The 18,255-nt window shown below is 40.1% G+C and overlaps 1 protein-coding gene across 2 annotated transcripts in view; it reads left to right on the top strand.

Moving 5' to 3' along the window:
• The window catches only part of cwc15 (CWC15 spliceosome associated protein homolog), a 40,973-nt gene that overhangs the window by 11,989 nt on the left and 10,729 nt on the right, over positions 1–18,255 (top strand). For both annotated transcript variants that reach the window (XM_059964636.1, XM_059964637.1), the window contains exon 5: positions 7,467–7,592. In XM_059964636.1, coding sequence (XP_059820619.1) covers positions 7,467–7,592 — 126 coding nt within the window. The remainder of the gene's footprint in view (positions 1–7,466; positions 7,593–18,255) is intronic.

Below are 18,255 nucleotides of genomic sequence, written 5' to 3'. Positions count from 1 at the left end.
CTATGGAAACAAGGCAAACAAGTTAGGGGGGGTCATGGAATTTATACAGATTAAAGAGGAGGAGGTGCTTGCTGCCTTGAGGCAAATCAGAGTAGATAAATCCCCAGGAACTGACAGGGTATTCCCTCGGACCTTGAAGAAGACTAGTGTTGAAATTGCAGGGGCCCTGGCAGAAATATTTAAAATGTCGATATCCACGGGTCAGGTGCCAGAGGATTGGAGGATAGCTCATGTAGTTCCGTTGCTTAAAAAAGGCTCAAAAAGTAAGCCGGGAAATTATAGGCTGGTAAGTTTGACATCGGTAGTAGGTAAATTATTGGAAGGAATACTAAGAGATAGGATCTAGAAGTATTTGAATAGACAGGGACTTATTAGAAAAAGTCAGCTGGCTTTGTGCGTGGTAGGTCATGTTTAACCAATCTATTAGAGTTTTTTGAGGAGGTTACCAGGAAAGTGGATGAAGGAAAAACTGGATGTTGTATACATGGACTTCAGTAAGGCCTTTGACAGGGTCCCGCATGGGAGGTTAGTTAGGAAGATTCAAAAGCTAGGTATACATGGAGAGGAAGTAAATTGGATTAGACATTGGCTCAATGGAAGAAGCCAGAGAGTGGTAGTGGAGGATTGCTACTCTGAGTGGAGGCCTGTGACTAGTGGTGTGCGGTGCTGGGTCCATTGTTATTTCTCATCTATATTAATGATCTGGATGATAATGTGGCAAATTGGATCAGCAAATTTGCTGATGATACAAAGATTGGAGGTGTAGTGGACAGTGAGGAAGGTTTTCAAAACTTGCAGAAGGATTTGGACCAGTTGGAGGAATGGGCTGAAAAATGGCAGATGGAGTTTAATGCGGACAAGTGTGAGGTATTGCACTTCGGAAGGTCAAACCAAGGTAGAACATACAAGGTAAATGGTAGGACATTGAGGAGTGCAGTAGAACAGAGGGATCTGGGAGTATAGATACACAATTCCCTAAAAGTGGTGTCACAAGTAGATTGGGTCGTAAAGAGAGCTTTTGGTACATTGGCCTTTATAAATCAAAGTATTGAGTATAAGAGTTGGAATGTAATGGTGAGGTTGTATAAGACATTGGTGAGACCAAATTTGGAGTATTGTGTGCAGTTTTGGTCGCCTAATTACAGGAAGGATATGAATAAGGTTGAAAGAGTGTAGAGGGGGGGTTTACAAGGATGTTGTCAGGACTTGAGAAACTGAGTTACAGAGAAAGGTTGAATAGGTTAGGACTTTATTCCCTGGAGCGTAGAAGAATGAGGGGTGATTTAATAGAGGTGTATAAAATTATGATGGGTATAGATAGAGTGAATGCAAGCAGGCTTTTTCCACTGAGGCTAGGGGAGAAAAAAACCAGAGGTCATGGGTGAAGGGGGGAAAGTTTAAAGGGAACATTAGAGGGGGCTTCTTCATGCAGAGAGTGGTGGGAGTGTGGAATGAGCTGCTAGATGAAGTTGTAAATGCGGGCTCACTTTTGACACTTAAGAAAAACTTGGACAGGGATATGGATGAGAGGTTTATGGAGGGATATGGCCCAGGTGCAGGTCAGTGCGACTAGGCAGAAAAATGGTTCGGCACAGTCAAGAAGGGCCAAAAGGCCTGTTTTTGTGCTGTAATGTTCTATGGTTCTAAATTAATGTTTCATGTTGAAGATCCCTCGTAAGAGCTGAAAGAGTGAGAAAGCAAGTTCCTTTTAGGCTGTAGAAGGGATGAATAGGATAAGAAAGGGTAAGGTCAGGATTGCTTAAGTGTCTCCAATGTGTTCAGAGCTGTCTGGTTAATAAATTATTGAGAGCTGCTGGAAAGCAAGCAAAAAAAGACATCAACCACTGCACTTTTCACTACTTTCCAGTCTAACCACAAAAGATGCTATATCGCCTTTTTTCTTCATCCCTTCTTAACATCCAGGGATCCAAATGTTCCTTTTAAGGTGAAGAACCAATTCACTTGAACTTTTTCTCAATCTAGTGTGAAGCATTTACTGCTCACGATATTCTGCCTTCCAAGTTAGAGAAAATAAATACAGAAAATAAATACTGACCTATCTACCTAAGGCCTCTTGCACTGTTCTAACAAGATCTAACTTAACCTAGAGGAAAAGCACACCTTCTTCCTTCTTCCTTGCTGCTACCCCACCGAAAACCCACAAACCTGCCTGTCCAGGTAGACCCATTGTCTCAGCTTGCTCTTGCCCCACAGAACTCATTTCTGCATACCTTGACACTGTCTTATCCCCCCTTGTCTAATCCCTTCCCACCTATGTTCGTGACACATCTCACGCTTTGAATTTTTTTCAATGATTTTAAGTTCCCTGGCCCCCACCGCCTTATTTTCACCATGGACGTCCGGTCCCTATATACCTCCATCCCCCACCAGGAAGGCCTCAACGCTCTCAGCTTCTTCTTGGATTCCAGACCTCACCAATTCCCCTCTACCACCACTCTCCTCCATCTAGTGGAATTAGTTCTTACTCTCAATAACTTCCCCTTTGGCTCCTTCCACTTCCTCCAAACCAAAGGTGTAGCCATGGGCACCTGCATGGATCCCAGCTATGTCTGCCTTTTTGTTGGCTTTGTGGAACAGTCCATGTTCCAAGCCTATATGGGTATCCGCTCCCCTCTTTTTCTTTGCTACATCGACGACTGCATTGGCGTTGCCTCCTGCACGCATGCTGAGTTCGTTGACTTCATTAACTTTGCCTCCAACTTTCACCCTGCCCTCTAATTTACCTGGTCCATTTCTGACATCTCCCCCCCCCCTTTCTTGATCTTTCTGAATCCATTTCTGGAGACAGCTTATCTACTGATATCTACTATAAGCCTACAGACTCTCACAGCTACCTGGACTATTCCTCTTCCCACCCTGACTCTTGCAAAAATGCCACCCCCTTCTCACAATTCCTCCGTCTCCGCCGCATCTGCTCTCAGGATGAGGCTTTTCATTCCAGGATGAAGGGGGTGTCTTCCTTTTTTAAACAAAGGGGCTTCCCTTCCTCCACCATCAACTCTGCTCTTAAACGCATCTCTCCCATTTCCTGCACATCTGCCCTCACCCCATCCGCCCGCCACCCCACTCGTGATAGGGTTCCCCTTATCCTCACCTTCCACCTCACCAGCCTCCAAGTCCAACGTATAATTCTCAGTAACTTCTGCCACCTCCAGTGGGATCCCCCTACCAAGTACATCTTTCCCTCTCCCCCCTTTCTGCTTTCTGCAGGGATCGCTCCCTACGCGATTCCCTTGTCCGTTCGTTCCCCCCCCCCCCCCAAATCCCTTCCCGCTGATCTCCCTTCTGGCACTTATCCTTGTAAGTGGAACAAGTGCTACACCTGCCCTTACACTTCCTCCTTCACCACCATTCAGGGCCCCAGACAGTCCTTCCAGGTGAGGCGACTGGTGTGGTATACTTTGTCCGGTGCTCCTGTTGGGGCCTTTTATATATTGGTGAGACCCGATACAGACTGGAAGACCGTTTCACTGAACACCTACACTCTGTCCGCCAGAGAAAGCAGGATCTCCCAGTGGCCACACATTTTAATTCCACATCCCATTCCCATTCTGATATGTCTATCCATGGCCTCCTCTACTGTCAAGATGAAGCCACACTCAGGCTGGAGGAACAACACCTTATACACCGGCTGGGTAGACTCCAACCTGATGACATAAACATTGACTTCTCTAACTTCTGTTAATGCCCCTCCTCCCCTTCTTACCCCATCCCTGACATATTTAGTTGTTTGTTTTTTTCCTCTCTCTCTCTCTGCCTATCACTCTGCCTGTTCTCCCTCTGGTGCTCCCCTCCCCCCTTCTTTCTCCTGAGGCCTCCCATCCCATGATCCTTTCCCTTCTCCAGCTCTGTCTCCCTTTTGCCAATCACCTTTCCAGCTCTTAGCTTCACCCCACCCCCTCAGGTCTTCTATCATTTTGCATTTCCCCTCCACCTCCTACTTTCAAATCTCTTCCTATCTTTCAGTTAGTCCTGATGAATGGTCTTGGCCCGAAACATCGACAGTCCTTCTCCTTATAGATGTTGCCTGGCCTGCTGTGTTCCACCAGCATTTTCTGTGTGTTCCTTCCATTTGGGCAGGTTTCAGTCTTCAGGGCCCACCATTGAATTCATTAATTTCAGATTGGCCAGTTCTTCAGTTTCATTATCCATCTATAATATTGATTGTTTTTCTGTTACCATAGACACTGCCTAATGTGCCGATTATTTCCAGCAGTTTCCTTTTGGTTTCAGTATTCAATAACTGTTCCCACTTGCTTTTCACAGCTTTAACTTGTGTTTTTCTCCATAACTACTCTCTTGAACCTATTGGACAGCTTTTTAAGCATTGGGATCATGCCTAGCCATATCCTATTAGCAATATTCCCTTTGTCCTATCCATCCCCCTCAAAAGATAACCTCTGCAATTTAAAGCTCTAGCTGGCACAGATGGATTGTCACCTGGGCAAGCTTAGGCATTACCCTATTGCTGGCATTCCCATCTTTTCACAGTTCTTTCTGTTTTCAACTTAAGTTACACTTGGTTATTTTGTCCCATTTTCCCTGTTCTTCAATTTGGTTCAGCTTTGTTACTCTTTCCAAAGATACTTCCTGATTTCCAGCATTTTCAGTATTTGACTAGCTTGATTTGAGTTAGATTTAGGAAAAGGGGATTGGTAATGGCAGTAAAGTGGATGCAGTCACTGGGTACATGCAGAAAGTTTGTAAATTATGAACTAATTCAGAAGAGTGAGAAGGGGCACTAGAATCATTCCATTTCAAGAGGTTGTAGAATTAACCAATCTTGGAAGAAATATTCAGCTTAGAACAGACGTATGAAATTTTAAAAAGGCTTATGTGTAACCTTTCTAAAACACAAAGACCCACAAAATGCTGGTGGAATGCAGCAGGCCAGGCAGCATCTATAGGAAGAAGGACTGTCGACATTTCGGGCTGAGACCCTTCGTCAGGACTAACTGAAAGAAAAGATAGTAAGAGATTTGAAAGTAGGAGGGGGAAGGGGGAAATCCAAAATGATAGGAGAAGACAGGAGGGGATGGGGTGGGGTGAAGCTAAGAGCTGGAAAGGTGATTGGCAAAAAGGGATACAGAGCTGGAGAAGGGAAAGGATCATGGGACGGGAGGCCTAGGGAGAAAGAAAGGGGGAGGGGAGCACCAGAGGGAGAACAGGCAAAGAGTGATGGGCAGAGAGAGAAAAAATAAATAAATCCCTGATTTATTTATTCCCCCCCCCCCCCACCTTTTCTCCTGTCCCGTGATCCTTTCAAATCTCTTACTATCTTTTCTTTCAGTTAGTCCTGACGAAGGGTCTTGGCCCGAAACGTCAACAGTACTTCTTCCTATAGATGCTGCCTGGCCTGCTGCACTCCACCAGCATTTTGTGTGTGTTGCTTGAATTTCCAGCATCTGCAGATTTCCTCGTGTAAAACACAAAGAACTCAGTCAGAATACAGTAGGCAGTTCTGGTCACTACTTTTTAGCAAGAAAATTTCATTTTCAGGTTGAGTGCTGGAATCATCTACATAAACAAAAATAATGAAAGTGGGATTCCAGGGAGGTATTTCTTGCCTGAATAGTGACAGCTAGTTTTTTTAAAAAAAAAGGTGAAACTTTGCTGTGACAGAAGGCTTTAAGAGGCAGAATTAACGATCAGAACAATAGAAATGGGAAAATATTCAGGAAAAATAATGTCTCTGGAGGAGAAATGGAACAATCATTTCAGTATGATTTTTCTTGGATCTGCTGTGTCTGGCTGAGTTTTTCCTGCATTAGTTCTTTTTATTTTAGATTTCCTTCATATGCAGGATATTGACAGATGAACACAAGTAGAAAATTTGAGAATTTCTTAATTTTCATAGGAAATTTAAAGTCTCATGTACTATCTGACAGGGTTTTGCAAATATACTCAGTAATAACTTTGAGTGGGGAATTGGATTATCAGGAGGAAAGATATTATTTCAAGAAATAATATTGCTATTTATTTATTTAAAATAGTCTTGGAAAACTTCTGTTTCTCTGAACCATTAAAACCTGAAATAGTTAAATAGCATCATTATCAATATACTTGTAATATTAACTTATTCAACAGCATTCAACCAATGCATACTTTTAACAGTTTGTTTTTTGTTAAAGCCAGCTGCCAAGTCTTCCTGTGTTGATATTTACTTACCTAGAGAGCATGCATATTGGAATTTTCTTGATAAAAATAATCCAAAAGCATTTCTGTTGAAATGCTGCTGATCTGAAAGGTTAACTCTATTTTTAAACCATAAAGATTCTGCAGATGCTGGAAATCAAGAACACTGCACAAAATGCTGGAGGAATTCAGCAGGTCAGGCAGCATCTCCGGAGAGGAATAAACATTTGACGTTTTGGGTTGAGATCCTTCATCAGGACTGGCAAGAAGGCGAACGAAGCCAAAATAAGAAGGTGGGATGTGGGAAGGAATACAAGCTGGCAGGTGGTAGTTGGAGTCTGTTGAGGGGGAGGGTGGATGGTGTCAGGGAGGCATGGGTGAAGTGAGAAGCTGGGTGGTGATAGGTGGAAAAGGTAAAGGGTTGAAGAAGGAGTCTGAAAGGAAAGATTAGTGGACCAATGTGTCAGATTATGAACGAGAGTTCGAATTGAAATGGGTGGTTACTGGGAATTTCCACCTGTTGTGGCAGATGAAGCGAAGGTGCTTGACAAATTGCCTCTCTTCTCCCCCCCCCCCCCCCCAAGAAGGGTCTTGGTCTTAAACACCGACTGTTTATTTCCTTACATAGATAATGCCTCACCTACTGAGTTCCTCCAGTCTTCTGTGGATAACTCTACTTCTATTTTGTTATGATAGTTATTGCCTGAACTGCTGAATATTTCTAGCATTTTCTGTTTTATTTTATAAACTGGTCCTCAATTTAAGTATATTTTCAAGAAATGTATTTGAGCTGTCATTGGAGAGAAATAGCTTTAATTTATTTTTTTATTAAGAGGTTGCTGATTGGTTGAGTATTTTCCCTTTTAATGTGAAGTTGAGATTTTCATGAGTTATTGCTGCATTTTTGAATGAAGCCACCAGGTGGCCAAGTTGCACAGGAAATCAGTTTCATGCCATGGAAGTGAGGGATGCTGCTCTTCTTAACTGCCTTAAGCTATCTTCAAAAGTTTAAACTGAAGATAATTTCATGTACTGTTTAATGTCTTATTTAGAATCATATCTTTATGACTTGTATGACTGATAAAGATTGTGTTATACAAGAGCTACAAGAATGGAATAAAAACACTTTGTGGAAATATGAGAGCATAAAGATTTTTTAAAAAAGTAAGCGAATGGGTGCACTTGGGAGAGCAATATTTTATCTGACTTGGGTGTAACTAGAGATGCTTTTAACTGGGTAAACATTTTGGACTGCTGACTTGTCTTTTTCATGAGCATGCATTTATTTTGAACTTCTGTTGGTGTTTTAGGAAGAGGAAGAAGATGACTCTGATAGAGATAGTAGTAGTGACGATGATGATGATGATGACACTGCTGCACTTCTGGCTGAGCTAGAGAAAATTAAAAAGGAACGGGCTGAAGAGCAAGCCCGAAAAGTAAGTTCTGATTAAGTCATCTTTGTCACATTCAAAATATTATGTCAATGTTAAAATGTAGGAGTATTATATTGCATGCCTGTTTTTAAAATAAATTTAAAAAAAATGTTTTCATTACCCAGATCCTCCTTGGATTGTTTGGATCAGTTTAAAATTGTTGTAGTTAAGAGAAACTGCAAATATTTATTTGTGCCTCAGAAATTATTTGGTTGAAGTTGTGAAGTTCTGTATAGTGTCCTTTACTAATGAAAAACGGCTGCATGTATTCTGTGATTGAAACTCAGCATTGATCAAAAGGATTTGGATTCCTTTGGATATTGTAGTCCTATAACTTCAAAATGAAGGTGTGATGTCAGCTTCTCAGTCCCTATATTCTGTTAAAAGTACTTGTTACCCAGGCAAGTATTCCTACATAACTGAAGTTTGTCCATATGTTTTGGACATTCATGCCCCAAACTACAGAAGAACGGAATGTCAATCCTCTTGACTAATTCAGGATTTTTCTGTCCCTGATGAAAAAAGCCTTAGTTTTACTTGTTATACAGCACAAGGATAATTCCAACGAAGTCTTGACTCCCACATTTTGACCTGATATTATTTGTCATTATGTATGATAAACTTGTCTTTCATGTCCGTTTAATGCATCACTGAAAACATTGGGATACTCATTTCTATGATTATTAGGCTGGTCTGTAGAAATGTTCAGTACTGTGTATGTGTGTGTGTGTTTGTTAGGTAAGGAAATCAAATTTATTATATTCAGCTTTGCTGATGTTACAGAAATATCTGAGAAAGTGGGATAGATATAGTGGGGCTGAAAATGGATGTAGATCAGTTAAGTGATTCGCCAAGATAGCCAAGTTTATCATGGGTGAGTATGAAGTCAATTTATGAAGACACATGTATAGCCCACCAGACAATTTACACATTTTATTGTCTCATATTCTAAATTAAAAATATACTGAAGTGGGGTTTTTTTTTGAGCTTATCAAAACATTGTGCATTATGTCAAATCAAAAGAACAATTCCAAAATCTGTCAATAATTTATTAAAAATTAAATGCAACAATTGAGGCTGAGAAACTATTCATCCCCTTTGTAATTATGCTAACTGTCCTCAGGGGCAGTACTATATATTAATGAGCTTACCAACTCACTCAGTTTTTTGACGTAGAAAATTGGAGGATCACCTGTTTTCAGTGAATTCATAAGAATAATTGCACCCTCTCTCTGTAAAGTCCAACAGTATAGTAGATTTTTAACAGACCAAACCAAAATATAGATAGAAGAGCATTCAAGACAATACAGGAAAATGATAATAGAAAAGTGTACAAGACCATCTACCTCGAAACTCATTACAGTCCGTCATGAAAAAGTGGGGGAAAAATGAAATCACAGCCACACTGCCTAGGTCAGGCTGCCTCTCTAAACTTGGGTTGCTGAAGAAGAATGGCATTTGTAAGAGAGGCCACTGTGACACCAACTCTGAGTGAGCTGAAGAAGTCAGTAGCTGCAACTGGAGATGTTCATAGCTCTAAAATCTCTAAGGCCTTGCACAAAAAGGGTATTAATGGAAGTGTGGCAAGGAAGAAACCTTGGCTTAGAAAACTGCATATCCTTGCCTGTCAAGACTTTGCAAAGAGTCATGTAGAAGATACCTTAACGATGTGGAAGAAGGTCTTGTGGTCGACTGAGACTAAGTGGTGTGTGTGAAATAAGTGTAATACTGTGCATCAGCCAGGTAACACCATCCCTACTGTAAAGTATGGTGGGGAAAACATCATGCTATAGGGATGCATTTCAGCAGCAGAGACTGAAAATCTGGTCAGGATTGATGGGAAAACAAATACTACTAAATACAGAGAGATCCTGGATTAAAAATCTGCTAGCTTCTGCCAGAAAGCATAAACTGGGGACGAAGTTCATCTTTCAGCCGGACAATGAACCAGAGCACACTGCCAGAGCAACCATGGAGTGGCTTCAAATGAAGAAGATTGATTTCCTTGAGGGGGCCCAGTTAGAATCCTGACCTTAACCTGATCAAACATATCTGGCAAGATGTCAGAATTGCTGTCGACTGCTGCTCCCCACCTAACCCGGCAAAGCTTTAGCAATTTTGCAAGGAGGAATGGACAAATCTTGCTCCATCATATTGTGCAAATCTAATAGAGACTTATCCAAAAAGACTACTGGCTGTATTAGCTGCGAGAGGTGGTTCAACTAAGTACTGAGCAAAGGTGGATGAATGCTTTTGAACTGCTGGCATTTCAGTGCTTGAATTGTTAATTTTTCATGCTTTATGTTTTTCCCTATTTTGTGGGTTTACTGTGGGGGAAAAAAGCTGGTGATTCACAAATAAAAAATCTCAGTTAAATTGATCAAAATCCCTGATTGTAGTACTCAATTATGTGAACAAAGGGTTGGGGGTTGAATACTTTTACAGGGCACTGTATGCTTGAAAAATTTGGCATTCAAAGGGATTTTACTGTACATAAATAACGAGTGTATCAAATGGCTTTCCTGCTCCAGTTTTGTATTCTAGTGTTTCATTCTACCTTATTTCCATTAACCCATACTTATTTCATTTCCTTTATATGTTTATCAGGTAAAAGTATCACTTTTATGTTTAGATATTATCATAATTGATTCAACATTCCACGAATTAAACAGGTAATTTAATGTCTCACCTGAAGGGAAATTTCCTGCACTTGCATAGGTATTGGTGTAGCTTCAATCTAAAACTGTGGATGTTTTTTTCATATTGGGAAGGGTGAGGTTTCTAAAGTTTCAGTGACTTTGCAATCCATATATTTCTTTTGAAGCTCTTGCTGAGACATGCACTGTAAGCAAGTAAAGTTTCATCAGTTTTAGTGTAGCTGAAAGCATTCATTTACCCTGTACTTGTTCAGAAACAGCTGGGTATAATGTGTACAGTCCGTTTCGCCCGATAGTATTGTCACCCTTCTTCCACTTAAATTAGTAGGCCATAAAATTGAAGTTGTAGTAAAGAGCAGTATCTTGTTTATATTTCACATTTTCTTTCAATATAGAAGATGTAATTTGGTCCTCTAATTCTCTGCTAGCAATGAAGGCAATCCAGTCGTTTCACTGACTGCTCCATTTAATTCCATGTGACCTGTTTCTCTCGCATGCACATTATCTTCACTCACTCCCCTTCCAATTCTCCCCATAATTCTCCCACCATTTTACAGGTCGTTTGCAACAACATGTCAGTTAACCTGTCAACCACCAATCTGAAGGGGCATTGGGGTGGTAAGAGCATGCTCACTCACCACTGAGGATTCCTTGTGCAGCTGTGCTAGCAGTAGTGTTATTGTTATGTTATCATACCTATCAGTGGTAATGGGTTTGGGCCTATTTCACTCTTGTCTCTCGTGCTGATTTCAGCCAATAGTCCACTTTCCCAAAAAAGTCATGGCTGATCTTTTACCTAATGGTGCTTCTGAGCACTAAAAGTTTCTGTCAAAACCCAAAAAATAATACGTTAGCTACATCTTCAAATTTCATTTAATAGTGTAATAGGCTAGAATCAAGTAAAACTGATTTTCCAAAGCACCAAGATTTGAATCTTTGTTCCATATCATTAAAGGTCAGCAAAGTTTGCAGTTTAGTTGAGTTATAATTATTGTAATTTCCTGTAGAACTGGTAGTTGAGTGTTATAATTACTGTAATTTTGAGAGGTGGCTGGAAAAATAGGTTAGGAGTACCATCAAGTGACCCTGAAAATGAATTTGCAACTTGTGAAGCTATAGCACAGGACTGTATGCATACTAAGTAGCGGAGTCAGCACGTTGGAGTCAAAGCTAAGCAATCCCACAATAATCGAATCAAAGCTACAGTCCTATTATCCACATGGGAATGATGGTGAACAGTTATTTATTAGTTCAGATTCCCGCAGACTATTTGGATCCCAATCCTCAATCCAAACTTAGTCCAAGTATTGACAAAATAATAAATAATGTAATTCTCACTATCAGGGAAAACAAGAGTTGCACAAAGAAGTCCAGTTGAAAATTGAATTCAGTGAGGTACAGTAATTTAAAACTCTACACTGGCTGTAATCCATACTTAGTACTAAGGATGTTTATAGTCTTTTAGGCCAATCATCCCAGCCCTAGGGCATCAAAGCAGGATGTTTCATGAGGCATTATACTTCACCCAGTCTTTTTCTGCTACTTCACTAATTCCTCTCATTGTGACAGAATTAGATGGCTATTAATTGGTGTTCAATTTCAGTTACTCTGATGCACCAGTCTGCAAGATTTGAACAATATCCATGCTTGCTCTGATAATGGCAAGCTATATTTTTTATAACACAAATGCCAGACAGTGGCTGTTTCCAACAAGGTAAACCTCCTGCCTTCTCTTAAAAATCATTGGGATTTCCCTCAAAGACCCCTTTTCCCATCATTCTCGTCATCTTAGAGTGTTCAATTGAGCAGACATTTATATAGGAGCATGACCAAAGCTGGGCCATGGTCTGATGTTCAGACCAAGTTCTGATGAAATGTCATCAATCTCTTTCCCCACAGGTAGTTTCATATCCAATATTTTCCATTTTTAGTTCAGATTTCCAATCTGTGTAATTTATTACTTTTCAGTTAATAATTAGTTTGCTGCCATTTCTCTTTCAACATTCCCCATCTGGCGTTTAAACTGGTTAGAAACTTAGAAAACCTACAGCACAATACAGGCTCTTCGGTCCACAATGCTGTGCTGAACATGTACCTTCTTTAGAAATTAACCTTTTTTTTTAAGTTCATGTACCTATCCGGGAGTCTCTTAATAGACCCTATTGTATCCACCTCCACCGCCATCACTGGCAGCCCATTCCATGCACTCACCGTCCTATGTAAAAAAAAAACAAACAAAAACTTACCCCTGACATCTCCTCTGTACCTAATCCCAAGCACCTTAAAACTGTGCCCTCTCATATTAGCCGTTTCAGCCCTGGGGAAAAAGCCTCTGACTATCCACACGATCAATGCCTCTCATCATCTTATACACTTCTATTAGGTCACCTCATCCTCTGTCGCTCCAAGGAGAAAAAGCCGAGTTCACACAACCTATTCTTATAAGGTATGCTCCCCAATCCAGGCAACATCCTTGTACCCTTTCTATAGTTCCCACATCCATCCTGTAGTGAGATGATCAGAACTGAGCACAATAATCCCAAGTGGGGTCTGACCAGGGTCCTATATAGCTGTAACATTACCTATCAGCTCCTAAATTCAGTCCCATGGTTGATGAAGGCCAATGCACCCTGTGCTTTTCTAACCACAGAGTCAATCTGCACAGCTGTTTTGAGTGTCCTATGGACTCGACCCCAAGATCACTCTGATCGTCCACACTGCCAGGAGTCTTACCATTAATACTATATTCTGCCATCGTATTTGACCTACCGAAATGAACCACCTCACTTACCTGGGTTGAGCTCCATCTGCCACTTCTCAGCCCAGTTTTGCATCCTTTCGATGTCCCACTGTAATCTTTGGCAGCCCTCCACAACACCCCCAACTTTTGTGTCATCGGCAAATCTACTAACCCATCCCTCCACTTCCTCATCCAGACCACTTATAAAAATCACGAAGAAAAGGGGTCCCAGAACAGATCCCTGACGCACATCACTGGTCACCGACCTCCATGCAGAATATGACCCATCTACAACCACTCTTTGCCTTCTGTGGGCAAGCCAGTTCTGGATCTACAAAGCAATGTCCCCTTGGATCCCATGGCTCCTTACTTTCTCAATAAGCCTTGCATGGCATACCTTATCAAGTGCCTTGCTGAAATCCATATTCATCTGCTGTTCTACCTTCATCAATGTGTTTAGTAACATCCTCAAAAAATTCAATCAGGCTCGTAAGGTACGACCTGCCTTTCACAAAGCCATGCTGACTATTCGTCGTTATATTATGCCTCTCCAAATGTTCATAAATCCTGCCTCTCAGCATCTTCTCCATCAACTTACCAACCAGTGAAGTAAGAATCACTGGTCTATAATTTCCTGGGCTATCTCTACTCCCTTTCTTGAATAAGGGAACAACATCTGCAACCCTCCAATCCTCTGGAACATCTCCCATCCCCATTGATGATGCAAAGATCATCGCCAAAGGCTCAGCAGTCTCCTCCCTTGCCTCATACAGTAGCCTGGGGTACATGCTGTCCAGTTCTGGAGACTTATCCAACTTGACGCTTTCCAAAAACTCCAGCACATCCTCCTTATTAATCTCTATATGCTCAAGCTTTCAATCAGCTGTAAGTCATCCCTACAATCGCCAAAGTCCTTTTCTGTAGTGAATATCTCCTCCAGTTCCAGACACACTTTTCCACTGTCTCACTTGATTGGTCCTATTCCCTCATGGCTTATCCTCTTGTGGTTGTGGGCAGCGAAGGCACAACAGTGGGATTTTGATCAATTGGTTTGAGGAACGGCAAAAGGAGTTGAATTTACTTAAATACAGTGTTGGCGTTTTGGTAAGACAAATGAGTAGACACTCCCCAGGTTAGGCTTGGCAAGTGTCCTAGAACAGATTGGCCTAGGTGTGCAGCTTCCCCCCCCCCCCCACCCCCCAAGGTTAAACTAGACAGTATTGATTTAAAGTAAGACAGGAAAGATTAAAAAGGGATCTGAGAGATAGTTTTCACACAGAGAATGGTGACTATATAGATCAAGCTGCCAGAGGAAGTGGTGGAGGTGGGTACAATTAATATTTAAAGGCCATTTGGACAGTAACACGAACAGGAAGGGTTTAGAGGGTTACAGGCCAAATGCAGGCAAATGGAGCTAAGTCGACTAGGTAACTTTTTTTGTCATGGACAGATTGGGCTGAAGGCCTGTTTCCACACTGTATAGCTCTCTGGCTGTATCTTGAAGAATTTCTGACCAGGATTTCTGTTTTTTTTAAATATTTTCACCTCTTCTTCATTTTTTGATGAGGTGTTGACCACAGTGCACTTCCACATCCACCGCTCCTTCCTAAGCAAATAACTCCGGATCAAGTTTCCAACTGACATTCCACTCTTCTCCTTTTAAGATCACTGATGATCAGATAGTTCCAGCAAAACATTAACTCTTTCTTTTTCTCAGATTCTGCCTGACCTTCTTAGTACCAACTCGGTTTCATTACTTCATTGCCCATATTTTGACTTCTTTGTGGTCTTCTTTTCATTTGCAGGGTGCAAGTGAGAGGTGTGATGAAACACACTCCATGTGTCTTGGTGCTTAAAGCAATCTTTAGAATCAGTGCCCCATCTGCCACTGGCAGATCATGTTTTTTACAAAAAGCACTGCTGCTGTCTCTGTGAGAGTATTTTCTAAAGTTCCTACCATTTTCTAAATTTATTGCTTCTCTGAATTAGAAAGCCATGAGCAGTGGGCATAAGGGAATAATATTTGCTTGAAGTGTTACACCATTTCAACTTAGAAATATGGTGCTATTCCTTTGTTTTGCTGAGTTAAAATCATGAAACTCCTTCACTTTCAACTCTCCAGGGTACCTTGCATCCTTGGACATTAATGGTTAATGAAGTCGATTTCCCACTATATAGTTGTCACTGATTACAGTTGGGCAATGTGTTCTTTGTCAAAAAATGAACTAGTGTCTAAATTTGGAATTTTTGTGACTATATCTTCTCAGTAAAATGATTTCATTTTAAAAGGACAATTCGGCCTGGAGTTTAATAATAATTGTGCTGCTAGCTAGAACTTCTAAGTTGCTGACAACCACTGGGAAATGATTATAATGTTTTCTTTTCATTAATAACTGTGGCCATGAAATGAGCCAAGTTCACTATGCTCTTTTGGGCATCTGCTTATAGTGCATGTATAAATTCTTCTCTCAAACTTCCCTTCATGGATATTTGGACAGTGCATCTTGATTCTGCTTCTAAGTACCCTTACTCTTCCCAGCCCATGTTTATTGTGAATGTACTCCTAGCTATCTGTCAGATTCACCAACATTTCCACCCCCTTGCCAAAAGACTGCTTGTTTTAATATGGTTTTCTTTGGTGACTATCTGTTTCCTTAGTTGGCACAGTAGTGTAGCAGCCCGTGTAATGCTTTATAGCGCCAGCAATCAGGGTTCACTTCTTGCTGCTGTCTGTAAGGAGTTTGTTCTTCCCATGACCGTGTGGGTTTCTTTCGGGTAATTCTGATTCCTCCCATGTTCCAGAGGTGTACAGGCCATCATTAGTACATTGTGAGTATACTATTGCTGGTACCAGAAACACGGCGACATATGTGGGCTACATATTCAGACTGTGTTAGCCATTGATGCAAATGATGCATTTATTTGTACATGTGACAAATAAAGCTAATCTTTAATCTTTAAATCTTTAGTCTTTTTGATGTTCCTCTGGCTTGTGGTAAAAGTCGTATCCTAAATACATTTCCATGATCTTCTTTCTGTTCTCCTGATTTAATTCGTATCTCTATTTCAATGTATCAAAGGTTTGTTTGAGCAAACTTTGTCAATTAGCAAGTCTGGTCTGATTGGGTGAAGAATTATTTTCTTTATTTTTAGCCAAAAGACCTTTTTTAGGATTGAGTTCAAACATTCCTCTTTGATCATGCATTACTTTTATCTTTTCTGATCTGTTTTCCTGGCTTTCTATTTAATATCCAATTATAAGTGCTATGTAAAGCATATTGTTACAGCACACTTGGCATTTCAATGCCATTATATTTACATTTTTAAATAATATCATTAGGCTGCAATTACTTTAGTTGAAAACACTGATATTTTGGTATGGAAGATTGAAAATGTAGGAGTTATTTATTTATAGCTTTTCACCTGGGCTGCGTATTTCTGTCATGGTCTACATGTCATGCGGCATAGGTGAAAGCAGCTTAAGTGAGTGTAAATGCAAATTCAATATTTCATGTTTCAAGCATGTTTTGTAATATTGCCAGATCAATGGCTCAAAATTTCTTTCTGAAAATATATTAAATATTGATTGAAAAAAAGCAGATGATCTAAAATTATATAAAGTTCTTTTTTATAAATTTTTTTAATTGAATTTTCAAATGGTTACAGAAGGGGAAAAAAATTATCAACCCTTCCCCCCTCCCCTTAACCCCTCACCCATAACATATCCCTGTAGAAAGAGAAAAAAAGAGGGGAAAAAAAAGAAAGAAAGAATGCCTGGATATTGGAAGATCCCCACATGTTCCACTGAGTTCATAATAGCTTTAATATATATATTTATTTCTTTCCCTAAATAACCAATAATTTTATCTTCGGTGCACCTATATATTTAATCCTATCTTTTGTAAATAAGGGCGCCAAATTTTCAGAAATATTTCGTATTTATCTCTTAAATTATAAGTAATTTTTTCAAATGGAATACAGCTAAAAGCTATATCTATTTTCATTTTCTTAATGTATGTTAAAAATCTTTTTCTTTCCACCAGTCCATTAAGCTTATTAACATTAAAACTTAAAAAATTCAGTAAATTAGTCATTATTTTTAACAGGGTTACTCCAGTCTATATTAATACCTAACTTTTCAACTTTCGTAGTACCTTGGGGAATCTTAAAGTTCTCCGTGTTGCTATCCGTCTCCCCCCCCCCCCCCCCCGATTGTCCAGGCAAAGAAAGAAAGATAAAAGAAAAATAGATTATAAAGAAAAATTTTTTTTTAAAAACCCCTACTAATGTTGTGAATGAAAAAAAACACAACATTACCCCCCTCCGTTGTGCGGGTCATGGCAATCGCCATGATTACACACGTGAATCCCGTAGCGATCGATCCGAAGTTCCCCCAGCTCCCCCGTAACATAAAAAAGTATATATAAGAGAAGAAAAAATATCACTACTCTCGATTAATATTTCTCAAACTTTTACCTTTCTCCCCCTGTATCACATAATTAAGAATATATTTAAATATTCTTCTGTCCTTAAACAGCCATCTACTCCATTCACTGTCCCTGTCTTCATCTTTAATCCGTTTCGCTTTTAAATCTTTGGCTGTGGTTAGCAAATATTTGGGAGTTCTTGTGCAAATTCTTCAGCATCCCGATAATCAGTAAAAGATCTTCTTTTTCCGTCATCCAAAAACATTATCAGGGTTGCTGGGTGGTGCAATATAAATTTTTAACTCTTTTCCCATAAAACTTTTTTGGCTATGTTAGATTCCTTCTTTCTCTTCAAAAGGTCATAACTTATATCAGGATAGAAAATAACTGTTTTCCCTTCTATCATCAATGGCCCGTTTCTCTTTCTGACATGTTGGGCAGCCGCCTTCAGGATCTTTTCTTTATCTCGATATCATAAGCATTTTATCAAGATTGATCGTGGGTTTTGATCAACTTGAGGTCTTGATCTTAAGGCTCTGTGAGCCCTTTCAATTTCAATTAACTGGGTTCCTTCTTCCATTTCCAAAATTTCCGGAAGCCATTTTTGAAAAAAATTTATTGATCCTCTCCTTCTACACCTTCTTTAACTCCAACAATCTTAATATTATTTTGTCTGTTAAAATTTTCAACTACATCCACTTTTTCCAACAACCATTTTCTTTCTGATGTCCAGGCAGAAATATTATCTTCCATTTTATTCGCTCTATCAATGGTGTCTCCCGTTATTTCTTCCAAGTTTTTAATTTTCTTGTCCATTTTGTCCTGTCTTTTCATCATTTTAT

Source organism: Hypanus sabinus, chromosome 3, assembly GCF_030144855.1.
Source record: "Hypanus sabinus isolate sHypSab1 chromosome 3, sHypSab1.hap1, whole genome shotgun sequence".
Taxonomy (NCBI): domain Eukaryota; kingdom Metazoa; phylum Chordata; class Chondrichthyes; order Myliobatiformes; family Dasyatidae; genus Hypanus; species Hypanus sabinus.
The sequence above is the reverse complement of the archived record's forward strand: the minus strand, read 5'-3'. Positions and strand labels throughout refer to the sequence as shown.